Source organism: Eumetopias jubatus, unplaced genomic scaffold (genome assembly GCF_037043125.1).
Source record: "Eumetopias jubatus isolate StellerSeaLion01/CBP00866 unplaced genomic scaffold, mEumJub1_p1.0 scaffold_15, whole genome shotgun sequence".
In the NCBI taxonomy this organism is placed as follows: Eukaryota; Metazoa; Chordata; class Mammalia; order Carnivora; family Otariidae; genus Eumetopias; species Eumetopias jubatus.
This window is the reverse complement of record NW_028274821.1, coordinates 46,608,056-46,624,923: the sequence shown is the minus strand read 5'-3', so window position 1 is coordinate 46,624,923 and position 16,868 is coordinate 46,608,056. Positions and strand designations below refer to the sequence as shown.

Genomic DNA, 16,868 nt, shown 5'->3' with positions numbered 1-16,868 from the left:
ACATCACTAGTCAGTAGAGAAATGCAAATCAAACAATAATGAAATAATTCCTCACATCCATTAGGACAGCTACTATTCTTTTAAAAAGGAAAGAAAAAGAAAATAAATAACAAGTGTTGGTAAAGATGTGGAGAAACTGCAACCCTTGTGTACTGTTGGTGGGATTATAAAATGGTAGAACTGCTATGGAAAATGGTATGATGGCTCCTCAAAAAACTAAAATAGAACTACCATATGACCCAGAAATCCCATTCCTGAGCATATATTCAAAAAAATTGAAAGCAGAATCTTGAAGAGATGTTTGTACACCATTGTTCACAGCAGTACTATTCACAATGGCCAAGAAGGAGAAGCAACCCAAACATCAATCAATAGATAGGGATATTTCATATGTATATGAAATATACATATGAAATAGTATTCAACATTAAAAGGAAAGGAAATCCTGTCATATGCTACAACATAAATGAATCTTGAAGACACTATGCTGAGTGAAATAATACAGTCACAACAAGACATACTTTGTTGTATACCTATTTATATCAGGTATTTAAGTAGTCAAATTAATAGAAAACAGAATGATGGCTGCCAGGGGTAATGGGGTGGGAGAAAGGGTAGGCATTATGTAATGGGTAGAGTTTCAGTTTTGCATGATGAAAAACATCTGGAGATCGGTTTTACAACAATGTGAATATATGTAACACTACTGAATCATATACTTAAAAATGGTTAAGATGGTAAATTTTATGTTGTGTTTTTTTTACAATTAAAAAAATTTAAAAAAAAAAAGGAATGACTTCTGGTTTCCAGTTCTGCATGTAATAGCTCGAAAGTCGCCACTCTGTCCTAATAACAAGTGAAAAGCTGAATAGACTAAAAAAATCAACAATTCTTGGTTCTGCAACAGAGGGAAGAACACAAGGCAATTTGCTGCCCTGATCACTGGAGGAACAGACAGATGAATAGAGGGTGTAATGGTTTACCAGAGCAGAGACTCGTGAGCAGAACACACTGCAGGAACCAGTGCTGGGATAGGAGAACCTGAACTATAATGATGAAATGCCAGAGGCTCTGTGTAAATAACTTCTATGCCCACAAGTCTGACGACATAAATGAAACGGACTAATCTTTTGAAAGACACAATCTGCCAAAACTCAAGAAGAAAAAGACAATCTGTATAGGCCTGTATCTACTTAAAAACAGAATTAATAGGGGCAACTGGGTGGCTCCATCGGTTAATCTCACTTGATTTCGGAGCAGGCCATGATCTCAAGGTCATGAGATTGAGCCCCCTGTCAGGCTCCATGCCGAGCATGGAGTGTGCTTAATTTCTCCCTCCCCCTCTCCTTTGGCCCCTCTCCTCCCTGATCATGCGCTCTCTCTCTCAAAAAAAAAAAGTCCTATGCAATAAGGTAAGAAAAGGAAATAAAAGTCATACTGATTGGGAAGGAAGATGAAAATAACTAAAATCAGAAATAAAAGTGAAGACATTTCTACCAAAAGATTTGTATCTGTAAGGACAGATACGAAAAGGGTTATGACAGAAAACTCTGAGAAAACACGTACCAACAAATTAGATAATCTAGGTGAAATGAACAAAATCCCAGAAACACACAAGTAACTCAAACTAAGTCAAGAATAAACAGAAAATACAAACAGTCCTATGACAAGGAAAGAGATTGAAACAAAAACCTCCCAACAAAGAAAAGTCCAGGACCAGATGATTTCACTGGTGAATTCTATGAAACGGTTAAAGAAGAATTAATATCAATCCTCAATTTCGTCCCCTCAAAAAAAACAGAAGAGGAGGGAATATAGTTAATTCTTGAACAACATGGGGTTAGAGATGCTGACCCCCTTTGCAGTAAAAAATCTGCACATTACTTTTGACCCTCCCCCAAAACTTAATTACTAATAGCCTACTGTGGACTGAAAGCCTTACCAATAACATAAACAGTTGATTAATACATATTTTGTATGTTAAGCTACAGAAGAGAAAACAATGGAAAAGAGAAAATACACTTACAGTACTATACTGTATTTAATGGAAAAATTCGGCACATAAGTGGACGTGTGCATTTCAAACCCATGTTTTTCAAAGGTCAACTGTATAATTTAAATCATTCTTGAGACCAGCATTAACCTGATGTCAAAAGCAAAGACACCACAATTAAAAACAAAACAAAACAAAAAACTTCAGACCAATATTTGTTATGAATATAGACGTGAAAGCTCTCAACAAATCACTGGTAAACTGAATCTAACATCATAGTAAAGGATTATTCATGATGACCACACAGATTTATCCTAGGAATGCAGGTGAGATTCAACATTAAGAAATAAGTCAATGTAATTTACTACAATAGAATGAAGGGGGAAAAACACATGATAATTTCAATTGCCACATAAAGCTTTTGATAAAATCCAACACCCTTTCATGATAAAAATACTCAGAAAATTAGGAATTAGGAACAGAATTTCCATTGTGTTAGCTTAACACAATGAAGGGCATTTGTAAAAAATCCACAGTGAACAGTATATTCAATGGTAAAAGACTAAAAGCTTTTCCTTTACAATAAAAAACAAGACAAGAATGCCCACTTTCACCCTTTTGTATTGCACATTCTAGCCAGAGCCAGTAGGCAAGAAAAAGAAAAGGAATTGAAATTGGAAAGAAGTAAAACTACCTCTATTTGCAGATGACATGATTCTAGATATAAAAAAAATAGTTCAGTGAAGTTGCAGGGTGTAAGATGAACACACAAAATTTAGATGTGTTTTTATATCCCAGCAATGATTAATCTGAAAAGGAAATTAGGAAACAATTCCATACACTGGTATTCAAAAGAAGAAAATACCTGGGAATAAATTTAACTCAGGTGAAAGAGACATATAATATACTGAAAAGGACAAACACTGCTGAAAGAAATTAAAGATCTAAATAAATAGAAAGACATCTTATGTTCATGGATTGGAATACTTAATACCATAAAGATGACAACACTATCCAAAACTATCTATAGATTCGGCATAATCCCTATCAAAATTTCAATGGCCTGGGCATCTGGGTGGCTCAGTTGTTAAGCGTCTGCTTTCTGCTCAGGTCACACTATCCAAAACTATAGATTCGGCATAATCCCTATCAAAATTTCAATGGCCTGGGCATCTGGCCAACTGGGTGGCTCAGTTGTTAAGCGTCTGCTTTCTGCTCAGGTCATGGTCCCAGGTCCTGGGATCGAGCCCCGCATCGGGCTCCCTGCTCCACGGGAAGCCTGCTTCTCCCTCTCCCACTCCCCCTGCTTGCGTTCCCTCTCTTGCTATGTCTCTGTCAAATAAATAAAATCTTAAAAAAAATTTTTTTTTCAATGGCCTCTACCCTCCCCCAACAAGAAATGGAAAAGCTGGTTCTCAAATTCATATGGAATTGTAAGGGGCTGCAGGTAGCCAAAACAATCTTGGAAAAGAAAAATCTGAAGAATTCATACATACCATTTTCAAAATTTACTACAGAGCTATAGTAATCAAAACAGTATGGTATGGACAAATATAAAGATAGACATATAAACAAATGAAATAAAATTGAGAAGCCAAAAATAAACCCATACATTTACAGTCAACTGATTTTTTTTAAAGAGATGGGGAGGGAGGGAGTGGGGGGGGAGGGGGAGAGAGAGAGAGAGAGAGAGAGAGAGAGAGAGAACACGGGGGGGGGTGGTGCAGAGAGAGAATCTCAAGAAGACCCAGTGCTGAGCACAAAGCCCAGTATGGGGCTCTATCTAATGACCCCAAGATCATGACATGAGTCCAAATCAAGAGTCAGATGCTCAACCAAATGAGCCACCCAGGTGCCCCGGATCAACTGATTTTTGACAAGAATGCTAAGACCATTCAATGGGAAAAGAATATTCTTTTCAGCAAATGGTCCCAGGACAACTGGATATCCACATGCAAATAAGGAAGTAGGACCCCAACCCAATACTGTATACCAAAATTAACTCAAAAGAGATCAAGGACCTAACTATTAAATCACAGGGACGCCTGGGTGGCTCAGGTGGTTAAGCGACTCCCTTCAGCTCAGGTCATGATCCTGGGGACCTGGGATTGAGCCTTGCATTGGGTTCACTGTTCGGCAGGGGGCCTGCTCCTCCCTCTCCCTCTGACACTCCCACTGCTTGTGCTCTCCTGCTCTCTGTCAAATAAATAAATAAAATCTTAAAAAAAAAAAAAGAATTAGGGACGCCTGGGTGGCTCAGTCGTTAAGCGTCTGCCTTTAGCTCAGCTCATGATCCCAGGGTCCTGAGATCGAGCCCCACATCGGACTCCCTGATCCGCGGGAAGCCTGCTTCTCCCACTCCCCCTGCTTGTGTTTCCTCTCTCGCTGTCTGCTATCTCTCTGTCAAATAAATAAAATCTTTAAAAAATAAAAAGTAAATAAATAAACAAAAAGAATTAAATCATAAAACAGAAGAAAACATAGGGGTAAATCTTCATGGACTCTGATTTGGCAATGGATTCTTAGACACGATGCCAAAAATGTAAGCAACAAGAGAAAAAACAGACATATTGGAGTTGTTGAAGTTAAAAACTTCTGTGCATCGAAGGTATTACCAACAAAGTGAAAAGACAAACTAAGAATACAAGAAAATATTTCCAAGCTGTATATCTGATAAGGGTCTACTCTCCAGAATATACAAAGAACTCTTATAACTCAACAACAAAAAGACATTCTAATTTTTAAAATGGTCCAAGGACCTGAACAGATAATTCTGCCAAGAAGAGATACTACAAATGGCCAACAAGTACCTGAAAAGATGCTCAACACCGGTAGTTACTATGGAAAGTCAAATCAAAACCAAATGATAGCACTTCACACTCAACAGGATTAAACAACAGTAATAAACTAATAATAATAATGGAAAAGAACAACTGTTGGCAAGGATGTAGAGAAATTGGAACCCTCATACATTGCTGGTAGGAATATAAAATGCTATGGCCCCTGTGGAAAAACAGTTTGGCAGCATCTTGAAAAATGACACAGCATTACAGTATGACCCAGCAATTCCACTCATATATGTCTAAAAGAACTGAAAACAGGTGTTTAAACAAAGACTTGTACACAAATCTTCATAGCAGCATTATTCATAATAGCCAAAAGGCAGAAACAACCCTAATGTCCATCAACTGATGAATGAATAAATAAAGTGTATATCCACACACTGGACTATTACTTGGCTGTAAAGAGGAATGGAATTCTGATACTTACTAGAACACGGGTGAACCCTGAAAACATTATGCAAAGTGAAAGAAGCTGGTCACAAAATGCCATACAGTGTATGATTTCATTTAAATAAAGCATACAGAACAGGCATACCACAGAGACAGAAGGCAGATTCATGGTTGCTAGGGGCTGGGGGGAAACGGGGAACCACCAGCTCAGTGGGTACAAGGTTTCCTTTTGGGGTGCTGAAAATATTCTGGAACTCCATAGTGGTGATGGTTGCACAACACTGTGAATCCACTAAATGCCACTGACCACTTTAAAATGGTTAAAACAAGGGGCACCTGGGGGGCTCAGTTGGTTAAGCATCTGCTTTTGGCTCAGTTCATGATCTCAGGGTCCTGGGATCAAGCCCCATGTTGGGCTTCCAGCTCTGCAGGGTAGTCTGCTTCTCCTTCTGGGGGGGGTGGGCGGGGAGAGGGAGAGGGAGGGAGGGAGAGAGGGAGAGAGAGAGAGAGAGAGAGAGAGAGGAGAGCACGAGTGGGGGAGGGGCAGAGGGAGAAGCAGATTCCCCATTCATATACTGATGCTGAGTAAATCCACACTTCTCATCCAGGCCTTTCCTGATATTTTACGTTCTTATTTCCAACTATAGCCATCTCAAATATCAGCATGTTTTCTTTTTTAAAAAATTTTATTTATTTGATATATATATACAGAGAGAGAGTATGAGTGGGAGAAGGGGCAGAGGCAGAGGGAGAAGCAGACTCCCCACTGAGTAGGGAGCCGAAGTGGGCCTGGATCCTAGGACCCTGGGATCATGACCCCCCAAATCAGCATGTTTCCTTAGGCTAGTCACCAACTAACCTACCTCCTTACCCTTGCCCCTGCCAACTTGGAAAACTAACAGTGTACCTTCCAGTGATGTTTCTCTCCCCTCCAACAAGCCCTTTTTCGCTTTTTGAAAATGTTAAAAGTTCAACACATCTGCCACCCTTCTAGGCTATGCTACCAATAACTGAAGCTTTATTTCTATTCCATCTGAAGATGTAATACTAGGGGCGCAGGAAGTATTATCAGGGAATTTACCACTGCTATTACAAAGAGAAGATTTTCTGACCAGAGAAAGTAAACATATTCATAAAAAAAAAATTCATTCATTCAGTCACCATCTAGTAGGTACCATGCACTGTTCCAGACATGAACAAGAGTGTTCAACAAGACAGACAGGTTCCTTTGCTAATGGAACTTATATTCTCGTGAGAGGACAGACACATGGACAAGGAAAAATCAGGTGTGATAAAATTTAAAGTGCTGTGCTAGGAATTAACTTGTTGGCTATTCATAGAACTCCATCCTGATTACACACATGGAGCAACTGTCCCTATACCATGTGGGCAGCAGGTTAGAGTCTCTGATTTCACACACAGAAAAATTAAGCTGCATTTTTGGGGTCATTTTGGAATGTGATTCTCAGAAATGGCCTGATGAACTGGCAGACGGTATACAAAAATCTGTACATAGAACTGCTTTTCTCTCCTATTAAGGGCATGAATCCAGTTTTATACTGGAAATCATTAATTCATAAGCAGGTTCCTTTAAATTTTTTTTCTCAGATCAAGTGTTTTCAAAATTACATAAAATTTTATTCCAGGTCCTTCTACAGAACTTACTACAGAATTTTTGCAGTTTCCAGAGATCTAGGGAATCAGGAAAGACATTCACCCTGTCCTCTAATACCAGGACCCAGTGCAAAATATGACCATTTCACACACACACACACACACACACACACACACACACACACATTTTATTGCTTACACAAGCTCTTATACCAATAACTTGCACTATACATAACTGCACTTTGCTACACACTTGGCACCTTCCTTCTATACTCTTTAGAATTAACCTGATGTCCAAACAAGTGTCAGAAACAAGACCTTGTAACAGGGAACATAGGACTAAAAATCAAGTAAGCGCTATGACACAATAAATCTTCGCCTTTTAAAAAAGGCCAGAGCATCAGTACTGAGTAGCATAACTAGAATCACACAAAATTTTCCGCTGTATTTGCAGGGAACGAATTCTGACACTAACTGGAATGAAAGGAATTATAGTAACTGTTAGGAATGGAGAAAATACTTGGCAGTTCCATGCACGTGGTGGTTGGGTGTGAGGAGGGGGAATGCAAAGAGAGGGAGCCCCCAAACGGGAGAATGAAGTCACGTGGTTCCTTCCCCAGAGATCTTCAGCACTGGACACAGGAATCCAAATCTAAGCAACGGGAATGATTAGCTCCCTTCTTGCAGTGCTTTCTTTCAAGCAAGTGCCTTAGATAAAAAGCAATACTGGAATGCTTTATAGACAATGGCTTTGGAACTGAGAAAGCCTAACAGTATTTGTTAATAGGATCCAGATGTTTTAAAATCCAGATACAAAGTTGCTTTAAATCTCTCATCCAGTTGACAGCCTCAAAGAACCTTCATATAAATGGCATATCCGAACATAATGCATTACAACAGGACCCATTATCACACATACTTTAGTTACACAGAGGATCACATCTCATGCCACAACGCACATGTGTAACCCCTCCAGTAAAAGTCTGGTAACAAGCAGTAGGCTGACAGCCGGCGCTATATCTACTCCCCATCACGAGCATGTTGCTCGCGTAGTGTGGACATGTCTTTATTTGAAAACTATTAAATGCCAAGTACTCTGTTCTCAAAGCATTTAGGATAAGACACCTATGTTCTTCCTGCCCTTGAGGAAATTACAGTCTAATGGGAAAGACAGACTTTAAACAAAGAGCCAGAAATAATTAAGACAATAACTACTCCCATGTCAAGTACTATGAAAGACACATTGGAAAATGTAACATAAGAAATCCGAACTCGTCTCGAAACACTGACTGAGGAAAGGATGTTTTAACCAAGATGGAAAGGGTCCCTAGGATTTTTCTAGACAAAGTCCTTAGAAAACCCAGGTAGAGGAAAACCCAGGTAGAGATAATGACAACATGGTTTGGTTGTGGAGACGAGGAGATGCTTCGCCCCCCTGCCAGAATCTACTCTTAAAATCCAGACGGTAGTTGGAAACAGTTGAAGATTCTGAGAGGCAGTCAGATCCTGAGACTTGGTGGGATGTTCTGTAGAAGTACTTCAACAACATTCAGAATTATCCGGAACAAAAACATCCCCGGGCCCCTTTGCACCAGGAAGGCTGCCAAGCAGGGTGGCTGCCCCTCGAGGATCAGGACCTGAGAGAGGAAGGCGGCTTCTGCAGGGCTGTGGCCCAGTGGGGACAGCAGACTGTTCGAATACAGGGACTCCACAAATGAGCAGATATATGGAGAAAAAGGAAGCCGGGTTTCTCCCTGTCAGAGAAGAAAGTTTACAAATATGAAAAGAGGGGAAAAAAATACAATGGACCCTGTGGTGTTGAAATGGAATTGGAGATATTGGTATAAATTCATGGCTTCCAATATATATAGCTAGATACAGAAATGAATATAGACATGAGAGAGAGAGGGTGTGTGTGTCTATTTCCTAACAACTGTTCACTGAAAGAGCCTGGGAGCAATGATCACCCCAGGAACAAGGAGAATTTGTACCCAGATCTTGGCTTCTAAGCATCATTCCCCACTAAAAGGAACCTGAGCTACCTGGCTGTTACAGAGCTGAGGATAATACGAGATGAGCCTAGAACATCTTCTTGGGCCACAAGGAAACACACTCACAGAATGATGGGGTTTTGTCAAAAGGACACAAAGCCAATTTAAAGAGGTTCTCACTGATCAAATACAGAACAATATGAAGATTGAAATAATGAATAACTGAATAACAAATAGTTAAATGAAATAAAATTTTTGTGGTCCATACCAGAAGAGTGTGAGAGGGAGCTTGGAAGGAAAAGGCAGGTCTCCTGTACGATAGAATGCCTACTGAGAAACGTAAATGGAATAACGGAAGAATCACCTTTTGAATCATCACCTTTAAGAATCATCATAGTAATAACCAGTTCAGGCAAGAAAACATTAATGGATACTGAAACTAATGGGCAAAACTTAGGCTGCAAACCTGGATAATCATGAAGTCTCAAAATACCTCCACACAGAATATTTACTGATGATAAAGGGAAAAGAGAACTTTACAGTGGAGAGGCCTGGAAGGTATCAGCTTGGCCAAGAAAGAGATCGAAATTAACATCACTGGTGGAGGGAGAGACACACCATGTGCCACCTGTTGGGATGCCACAAGAGGAGTCTTGTCCCAGTCTGTGCTAGTCCTGCCGACGATGACTGACTTGCCTCCCACATGAACAACAGCAGGCAAGCCGGCAAGTCCAACTAGAAAACTGTTCTATAAAATAACTGGCTTCTTAAAACATGTTCAAGTCTGGGGGCACCTGGGGTGGCTCAGTCAGTTAGGTGTCCAACTCTCGATTTCTGCTCAGGTCGTGATCTCAGGGTGGTGAGATCAAGCCCCACATCAGGCTCCATGCTGAGTGTGGAGCCTGGTTAAGATTCTCTCTTTCCCACAGGGCACCTGGGTGGCTCAGCTGGTTGAACATCTGACTCCTGATTTCTGCTCAGGTCATGATCTCAGGGTCCTGGGATCAAGCTCCATGTCCGGCTCCCTGCTCCTGCTTGAGGATTCTCTCTCTCCCTCTCTCCCTCTGTCCCACCCCCTTACACTCTCTTCTCTCTCCCTCTAAAATAAAATAAAAAAATCTTTAAAAAAAAAAAGATTCTCTCTTTCCCTCTGCTCTCCCTCCCCCCCACGTAGCACCCTCTCTCAAAACAAACAAAAACAAAAAAACCCACACACAAAAAAAATAAAAAAACAAAAAACGAAGAACAAAAAAGCATGTTCAAGTCTTGAAAGATAAAGAATGACTGAGGAACTGTTCCAGACTGAAGGAGACTGAAGAGACAGGACGGCACAGCGTAACATTCTGGATTAAATTCTTTCTCTGTTAAAGACACCGTTCGGACAGTCAGTGAAACCTGAATAGGGTTCTCTGGCTGTTTTCACTTTTTTATAAGTTTGGAATGATTTCAAAACAAAAAGTAAGAGAAAAAAAGTACAAATTTTGGGGGTGCCTGTCTGGCTCAGTCTGTAGAGCATGCGACTCTTGATCTCGCCCCACAGCCCCACTTTGGGTGTAGAGCTTACTTCAAAACAAAAGTGGTGGTGGGGCGGTCAATTTTTAAAAAGAAGTGACCGAAAATTTAATTTAAAATAAACTTCTCGAATAGTAAATACATGCAAAAATGTTCATTCCTTCTGGCAACGAAATGTAAATTAAAGCAGTGTTAAGGTATCATTTTATTCCTGATGGATTTTTATTGTAATCGTCTGTTTATCTATATGTTGGTCTGCTTTATAATATAGCTAGAAAGGTTTCTTATTTTGTTTTCTAAGCACTGTTACATAAAGTGATTCATAAACTCATACTAAAGAGGTGCCTGGGGTGGCTCAGATGGTTAAGCATCTGCCTTCGGCTCAGGTCACAATCCCAGGGTCGTGGGATCGAACCCCACATCCGGCTCCTGGCTCAGCAGGGAGCCTGCTTCTCCCTCTCCCTCTGCCTCTCCCCCTGCTCATGCTTTCTCTCTCTCTCTCTGTATCTCAAATGAATCTTAAAAAAAAAAAAAAAAAAACTCTATAAAGAAGATTCAATTATTTTCTCTACTTTACAGACGCAATTGGGGCTTTGGGACTTAAGCAGCTTGTCTGAAATTACATAGCCTGCCTTTGGTGGTAGTGGGCTGTGAACACCAGCAGCCTGACTCGCATGCCTCTTACCTCTATGATATACTGCTTCGCACATGCATCCAGGGCTGAGGTACCCAAACCTGGTACAATGCTTTTGAAGAACAGTGAGGCCAAGCCATCCCCAGAGTCACCAAATCCTCTTGCCCACTAATAAATTGCTGAGAATGTATTTTAAGGAAACCTATATGCAGAAAAGCAAAAGCTACTTGCATAAAGATGTTCTCGATAATGGAAATTTTTTATTTTTTTAAAAAATATTTTATTTATTTATTTGAGAGAGAGAGAGAGTGAGAGCACAAGCCGAGAGACAGAGGGAGAGGGAGAAGCAGGTTCCTTGCTGAGCAGGGTGCCCGACATGGGACTCGATCCCAGGACCCTCGGATCATGACCCGAGCCAAAGGGCGCAGCTTAACCAACTGAGCCACTCAGGTGCCCCCATAATGGAAATTTTTTAAATGACCAATAGAAAAATGGCTAAATTAATTGTGATCCATCAACTTGATGGAATATTCTACAGTCATTTAAAAATGATAACTATGGAGATACAATGAAAGGTAGGGAAATATTAATAAGTTAAAAGATTCAAAGTAGGGCGCCTGGGTGGCTCAGTTGGTTAAGCGACTGCCTTCGGCTCAGGTCATGATCCTGGAGTCCCGGGATCGAGTCCCGCATCGGGCTCCCTGCTCGGCAGGGCGTCTGCTTCTCCCTCTGACCCTCTCCCCTCTCATGCTCTCTCTCTCTCTCGCATTCTCTCTCTCAAATAAATAAATAAAATCTTAAAAAAAAAAAAAAGATTCAAAGTATGTGTATACTTGGAAATACGTTAAAAATTGCATGTGCATAAAAGTGACAAATTAAAAAGAAAATTCAAAAATGATAATAGCAGTTAGAAAGTCATGGGATAACTGGTGACTTTTTTCCTTTCAAATATTTTTCATGGTATTTACAACCAAAAACAGCAATCAAAGACTCCCAAAACATATCCCATTAACAGAAGTGTAGAAAGTGATGCAAGGATTCTTTTTTGTCCTTTCCCCCAAACCTCTTCTTTGGAGGAGATGAGTGGTGATTATGTCCACTTACATGAAAAGTTGTTAAATTTCCAAAAATCAGGCAACAAAATAAATTTTATGATTCAATATCATCTAACACACACACATCTAGAAGAGCCTATGCTTGAATATCTATTGTGGCTATCTCTGGGTGGTGAGATTATAGGAGATTTAAACCATTTTGGAACTCAGTGTTATACACAAGCATTCATTTCTAATAATACTTGTCAAAAGCTTTGTATAGGTAAACTATTACTGAATTAAAATACTTGAACAAAATATTGGCAACCGACTCCATAATTTCACCAGAAAAATAGGACAGCTTTCCCATATCATTTATTCTATACTGACTTCACTAATCCTGCTCCTTTGACTAGACTCATCAATAAATATATCTCATGCTAAGAGTCCAAAACGACCAATTGAGAATATAGCTACCTACAGTTTATACAAGAGTCCAGCACTTATGCACACAGATCACTGACCCATTAATTTGTATCAAGAAGGAAATGCTATTCACAAAGATTTTATTACGAGGATTTAAATATACTTTCTTCAAATAATACTTCTTACTGTGAAGTTCAAAGCTTAATAGAAAAGCACGAGCTTAGAAAGCTAGTCACATTCCCTAGCAACAGAGTAAGAAAAAATAATCCTAAATCATTAGGTAGAAATACCTGGTGTTAGCACCAAAAATGAACCATTACTTTTATTAAGTGCTTTTAATCCACTTTAAATGTTTTATGAAAGAAACATATAATCTTGATGAAATCTGAATATGGCTATGAGGTTGAGAAAAAACAAAGATCAGAAAAACAAATAAATGAACAGAAAAGAAGCAAAAATAAGAGTCAAAACTGAGGGTTCCTTCAGGGGAAAGAAATAATTCCATGATAGGCAGAAACAGATTCTGAGCACATTTTAAAACCTAGCATCGTGAAGAAATGTCCACAGGAATAAATAATGACGATGGTGATGATGATGATGGCATCTGCCAGAACAGGTCATGGTTATCAGGGATGGAAAGAGAATGTCATGGGGCAGAGTAAAAAAACAGTTATATTCAAAACTGTTAACTGAAGTCTTTAAAAACTAGAAAGATTTTCATCTGTTGGGTTTTCCAATGGAGGCCTGTGTGAAGGAATGGATGTTATGAACATCTTGTGTGTTCTATCATACGAATATTAAAATGAGGACCCAAGGGAGAAAAGCCCGAAGCATTATTAGACACGAGAGTCATGTGCTCACTATCACATCTGACTGGCTAAAACCGACGATGCCCTATCTCGTCCCCATGTACATGTGGAGCAGGGAGAACTCACTACATCTGTCTTGCTCTCCTGAGTTATGAAACAGCACACAGAAGCAACAAAGCCATACGCCCCTAAAGCCTCCTTTCTCCTGCCTCTGCCACGCATGATTTTTATTCTCTAAGGCCATTTCTTCCTCAAAAGAGCTCACCAACGTCGTCATCCTTCCTGTCGGCTGCCCCACTAGGCTCTAGTGAGTGACATCCAGACATTTAAACTCAAAAGCTGCTTCAGAAGGGAGTTATTAAAATTCAAATGAGCTGGGCATGTTGAAGAAGAAAACACTCGTTTGCATGCACACCTCCGCATTTGGCCATCCCATTTAGACCCATAGAGCAGGGTCTGGTTTTGTTTTTGTAAATGGGCTTTGGAGGCGGAGGTCAGCCTCCCACGGCCCCCACTCCTTTGGGGTCATCATTAGTAATGTGTAAGGCTGAATAGATTTTCCTCTGAATCTAGTCAGCAAACCTGACAAGAAGGCAGCCCTCTCCCACAACCTGAAAATGCCAAAAATCTGATTGGTGATATGGCATTTTTAATACTTCATTTATCTGTCTTAAAATAGCTTCCAGTAAGATTGCAAATAGCATCACTGAGGCCAGTTCCACCTAATTTTTCAATTTTAGAGCAGAACATCTCCTGTTGTGCCATGACTGTGTAATCATAAAAATGTTATGTTTAACCAAGAATTTCCCACAGGATTCAGAGAAAATTCATGTCTGTCAAGAAATAGGGATCTGGGGAGTCAACATTACATTTTATTCCCTGGAAAAGAAAGAATATCTCTCATTTTGTCTGAAGAATTTTTATTTTACTTCTCATGGAAATAGCTCACATTAGTGTCATTTAAAACTTCTGTAAGGTATCAATGAGCAAATTAAAAAAAAAAAGGAGCAAAAATATATATTCCTAAGATTATCTTGGCTATGGAAATTTTAGATGCTCCTTCAGTAAGTATTCAATTTCTTACTAATGAAGACATCTCTATTATGACACTATTATAAATAGACTTAATTTAGGACAATATAAACAATTAACTCTATATTACAGGTAATATATTACATGTTTATATATAAATATTTTATGTACAACAATGACATTAAGTATATATCAATTTTTTACTAAGGGTATGTAAAAGCAGCCATGCTAACTCATGACCCTAAAATAATACTACAGTTTCGAGAACTCTAGGAACTGAAGGAATTCATCTCCAAACTCTGAAACTAGTTTATAATCCGGAAGCTGCAGATGACATGACCTTTAACATCCCTTCCAACAGTAAGATTTTACTCTTTTACGACCTTCATTAATCAAACCCGCTTCCTCCAGATTTCTTCAGTTTAATTTGTTTAAACTCCCCCCCCTCCAAAATTGGGATGGTCTTATCATAATACAGGCACTGGATTTGCCCAGATGGATCTAACCAGGTCAGGCAAGAAAGAAACCAGCAAATATCAATGAAAGAATATTATATAAGTGCAACTATGTCCTGAGCTATGAAATTCTCAAGGAGGATACATTTTGCCCTCACATCTCTGAAGAGTTGATATATATCAGTAGAGAGCATTTATTTAAAGACTTATATGGCATTACTCAGACTCTAGTTAAAAACGAAAGGCAGGGCGCCTGGGTGGCTCAGTCGTTGAGCATCTGCCTTCGGCTCAGGTCATGATCCCAGGGTCCTGGGATGGAGCCCCACGTCGGGCTCCCTGTTCAGCGGGAAGCCTGCTTCTCCCTCTCCCACTCCCCCTGCTTGTGTTCCCTCTCTCGTTGTGTGTCTCTCTGTCAAATAAATAAATAAAATCTTAAAAAAAAAAAAAAAAAACGAAAGGCAATTCAATCTCTGTCTTCAGGTTGCTTGTGCTCTAATGTGGGTGGTGGCAGCAACAAAGAATCCCACAGGGACAAATGTTTGCAGAGAAAAAGAACACAAGCTAAAATTAAGAACGACAGTCAGTGATTCCAACAACAGAGAGCGATCAGGGAGAAGACTTACTTCCAAGTTAGATCCCAGCTGTGTTTTCTCTTTTATGGTCACACCCGCTCAACATTGACAAGAAAAGAAATGTGTGCTCATACTTTTTGAAAAGGTCAAATGAAAGATCAAGGTCTTCACAGATCCCCCTGACGCCCACCCCCAACCACCAAGGTCAAATACAATGATTCCAAGAGACGACACAGCGTGTATGTTTATGTACCACTTATGGTTGTTGGCCTCGTGGTCATTTCTGTCACAAAGATGGTCGAGCAGAAGGAAAACAGTCACTCCTTCAAATTGATTATGGTTTAATCCTACAGGAGCAAGCTTCCGGCACACAAACCTAATGCGCAGGAAGAATGGTGAAATTCAAAGAACATGCTCACTTGCCTTTCTTCCCTCCTGTAACGAAGAAGCCCACGGCCGCTCTAATAAAACTGCTCTCGGGCAAATAGCTGTAGTCGGTGGGAACTGTGAAGGCAGAGAACGAATAAGTTAGCCGGGGAAGCTGGCGGGACTGATGGAGGGAAGAGAACGATCTCACGCTGCCACGTCAACCTCGAGACAGAGCGGAGATGTTTATGCCACTCATCTCAGCACAGTACTCTGTGGTGGCAACCAGTCCTATTAGATTAAGTGACTCGCCTGGAAGTAACCACTGCAGCTATGTAAGCAAAGCTAAAATGGCGGTAAACCTAGCAGAGACTGCAAAAGCACAGGGGATGGAAACTACTGAAGCGGTTAAAAAAAAAAAAAAAAAAAAAAAGTCCTTTCCACAGTCACATCAACCCTCGGTGTTTGCCAGGAGCCTGCTGGCCTCTAGGCTGAGACCACCATTCCAGGGGTGACTTGAGGACATCCTGAATCAGATCTATGATCCCGGGAAATGCAACAATCAGTAATAACAGCAGCCAGCCTGTTGCTTCTGAAGGCGGGGACCTCTCAGTGACCAGCATGTCCAAATCACCAGCTCCAGCGGCTGACCCGGAATACTGAGGGAAGTGACATGGAGGCGAGGCGAATCTGGGGAGTTTCCTAGATTCTTTTTCTCCCAGTCCCCCCAGGATTGCTTCATGAGATGCTTTTTACTGCAACAAATGGCTCAACTGGAAAATTCCAACAGAAACGAGGAGCCGTACTTTTCCACACATATAAGCTTTGTGTTCCGACGAACCCGGGTGTGAGATGGTTCACGACCACCCGACTTGAGTGCATGTGGGCTGGACCATGTAACCCAGAGCATAACGATCAACTTGCTATTTTACCAGGACCTTAGGAGCGCACTGCCCTTCCCAGCTAGCATTACTTAAGGTTTCCACCAGGACTAAGTTTGGTGGGTTGTTTTTCCTCCCTTTTTCCCATTTTAACATGACAGCTTCCAGTTGTCTCAAGTTCATTATGTTGGGAAGGCTGCGGAACAATGTCCTGTTTCTCTAGCTAAGGAGTGACTGAAAGTGAGGGGAACAGTAATTATAGTGCTACGTGTTCATGGTGATGCTGTCCATGGACTACTTGTCAGGGGATCTGCGA

The 16,868-nt window shown here is 40.4% G+C and overlaps 1 protein-coding gene across 2 annotated transcripts in view; it reads right to left on the bottom strand.

Annotated features, from left to right (window-relative positions):
* FOCAD (focadhesin) overlaps positions 1-16,868 on the bottom strand; it is a 309,970-nt gene that overhangs the window by 29,370 nt on the left and 263,732 nt on the right. For both annotated transcript variants that reach the window (XM_028107273.1, XM_028107274.2), the window contains exon 35: positions 15,729-15,809. In XM_028107273.1, the coding sequence (XP_027963074.1) occupies positions 15,729-15,809 (81 nt within the window). The remainder of the gene's footprint in view (positions 1-15,728; positions 15,810-16,868) is intronic.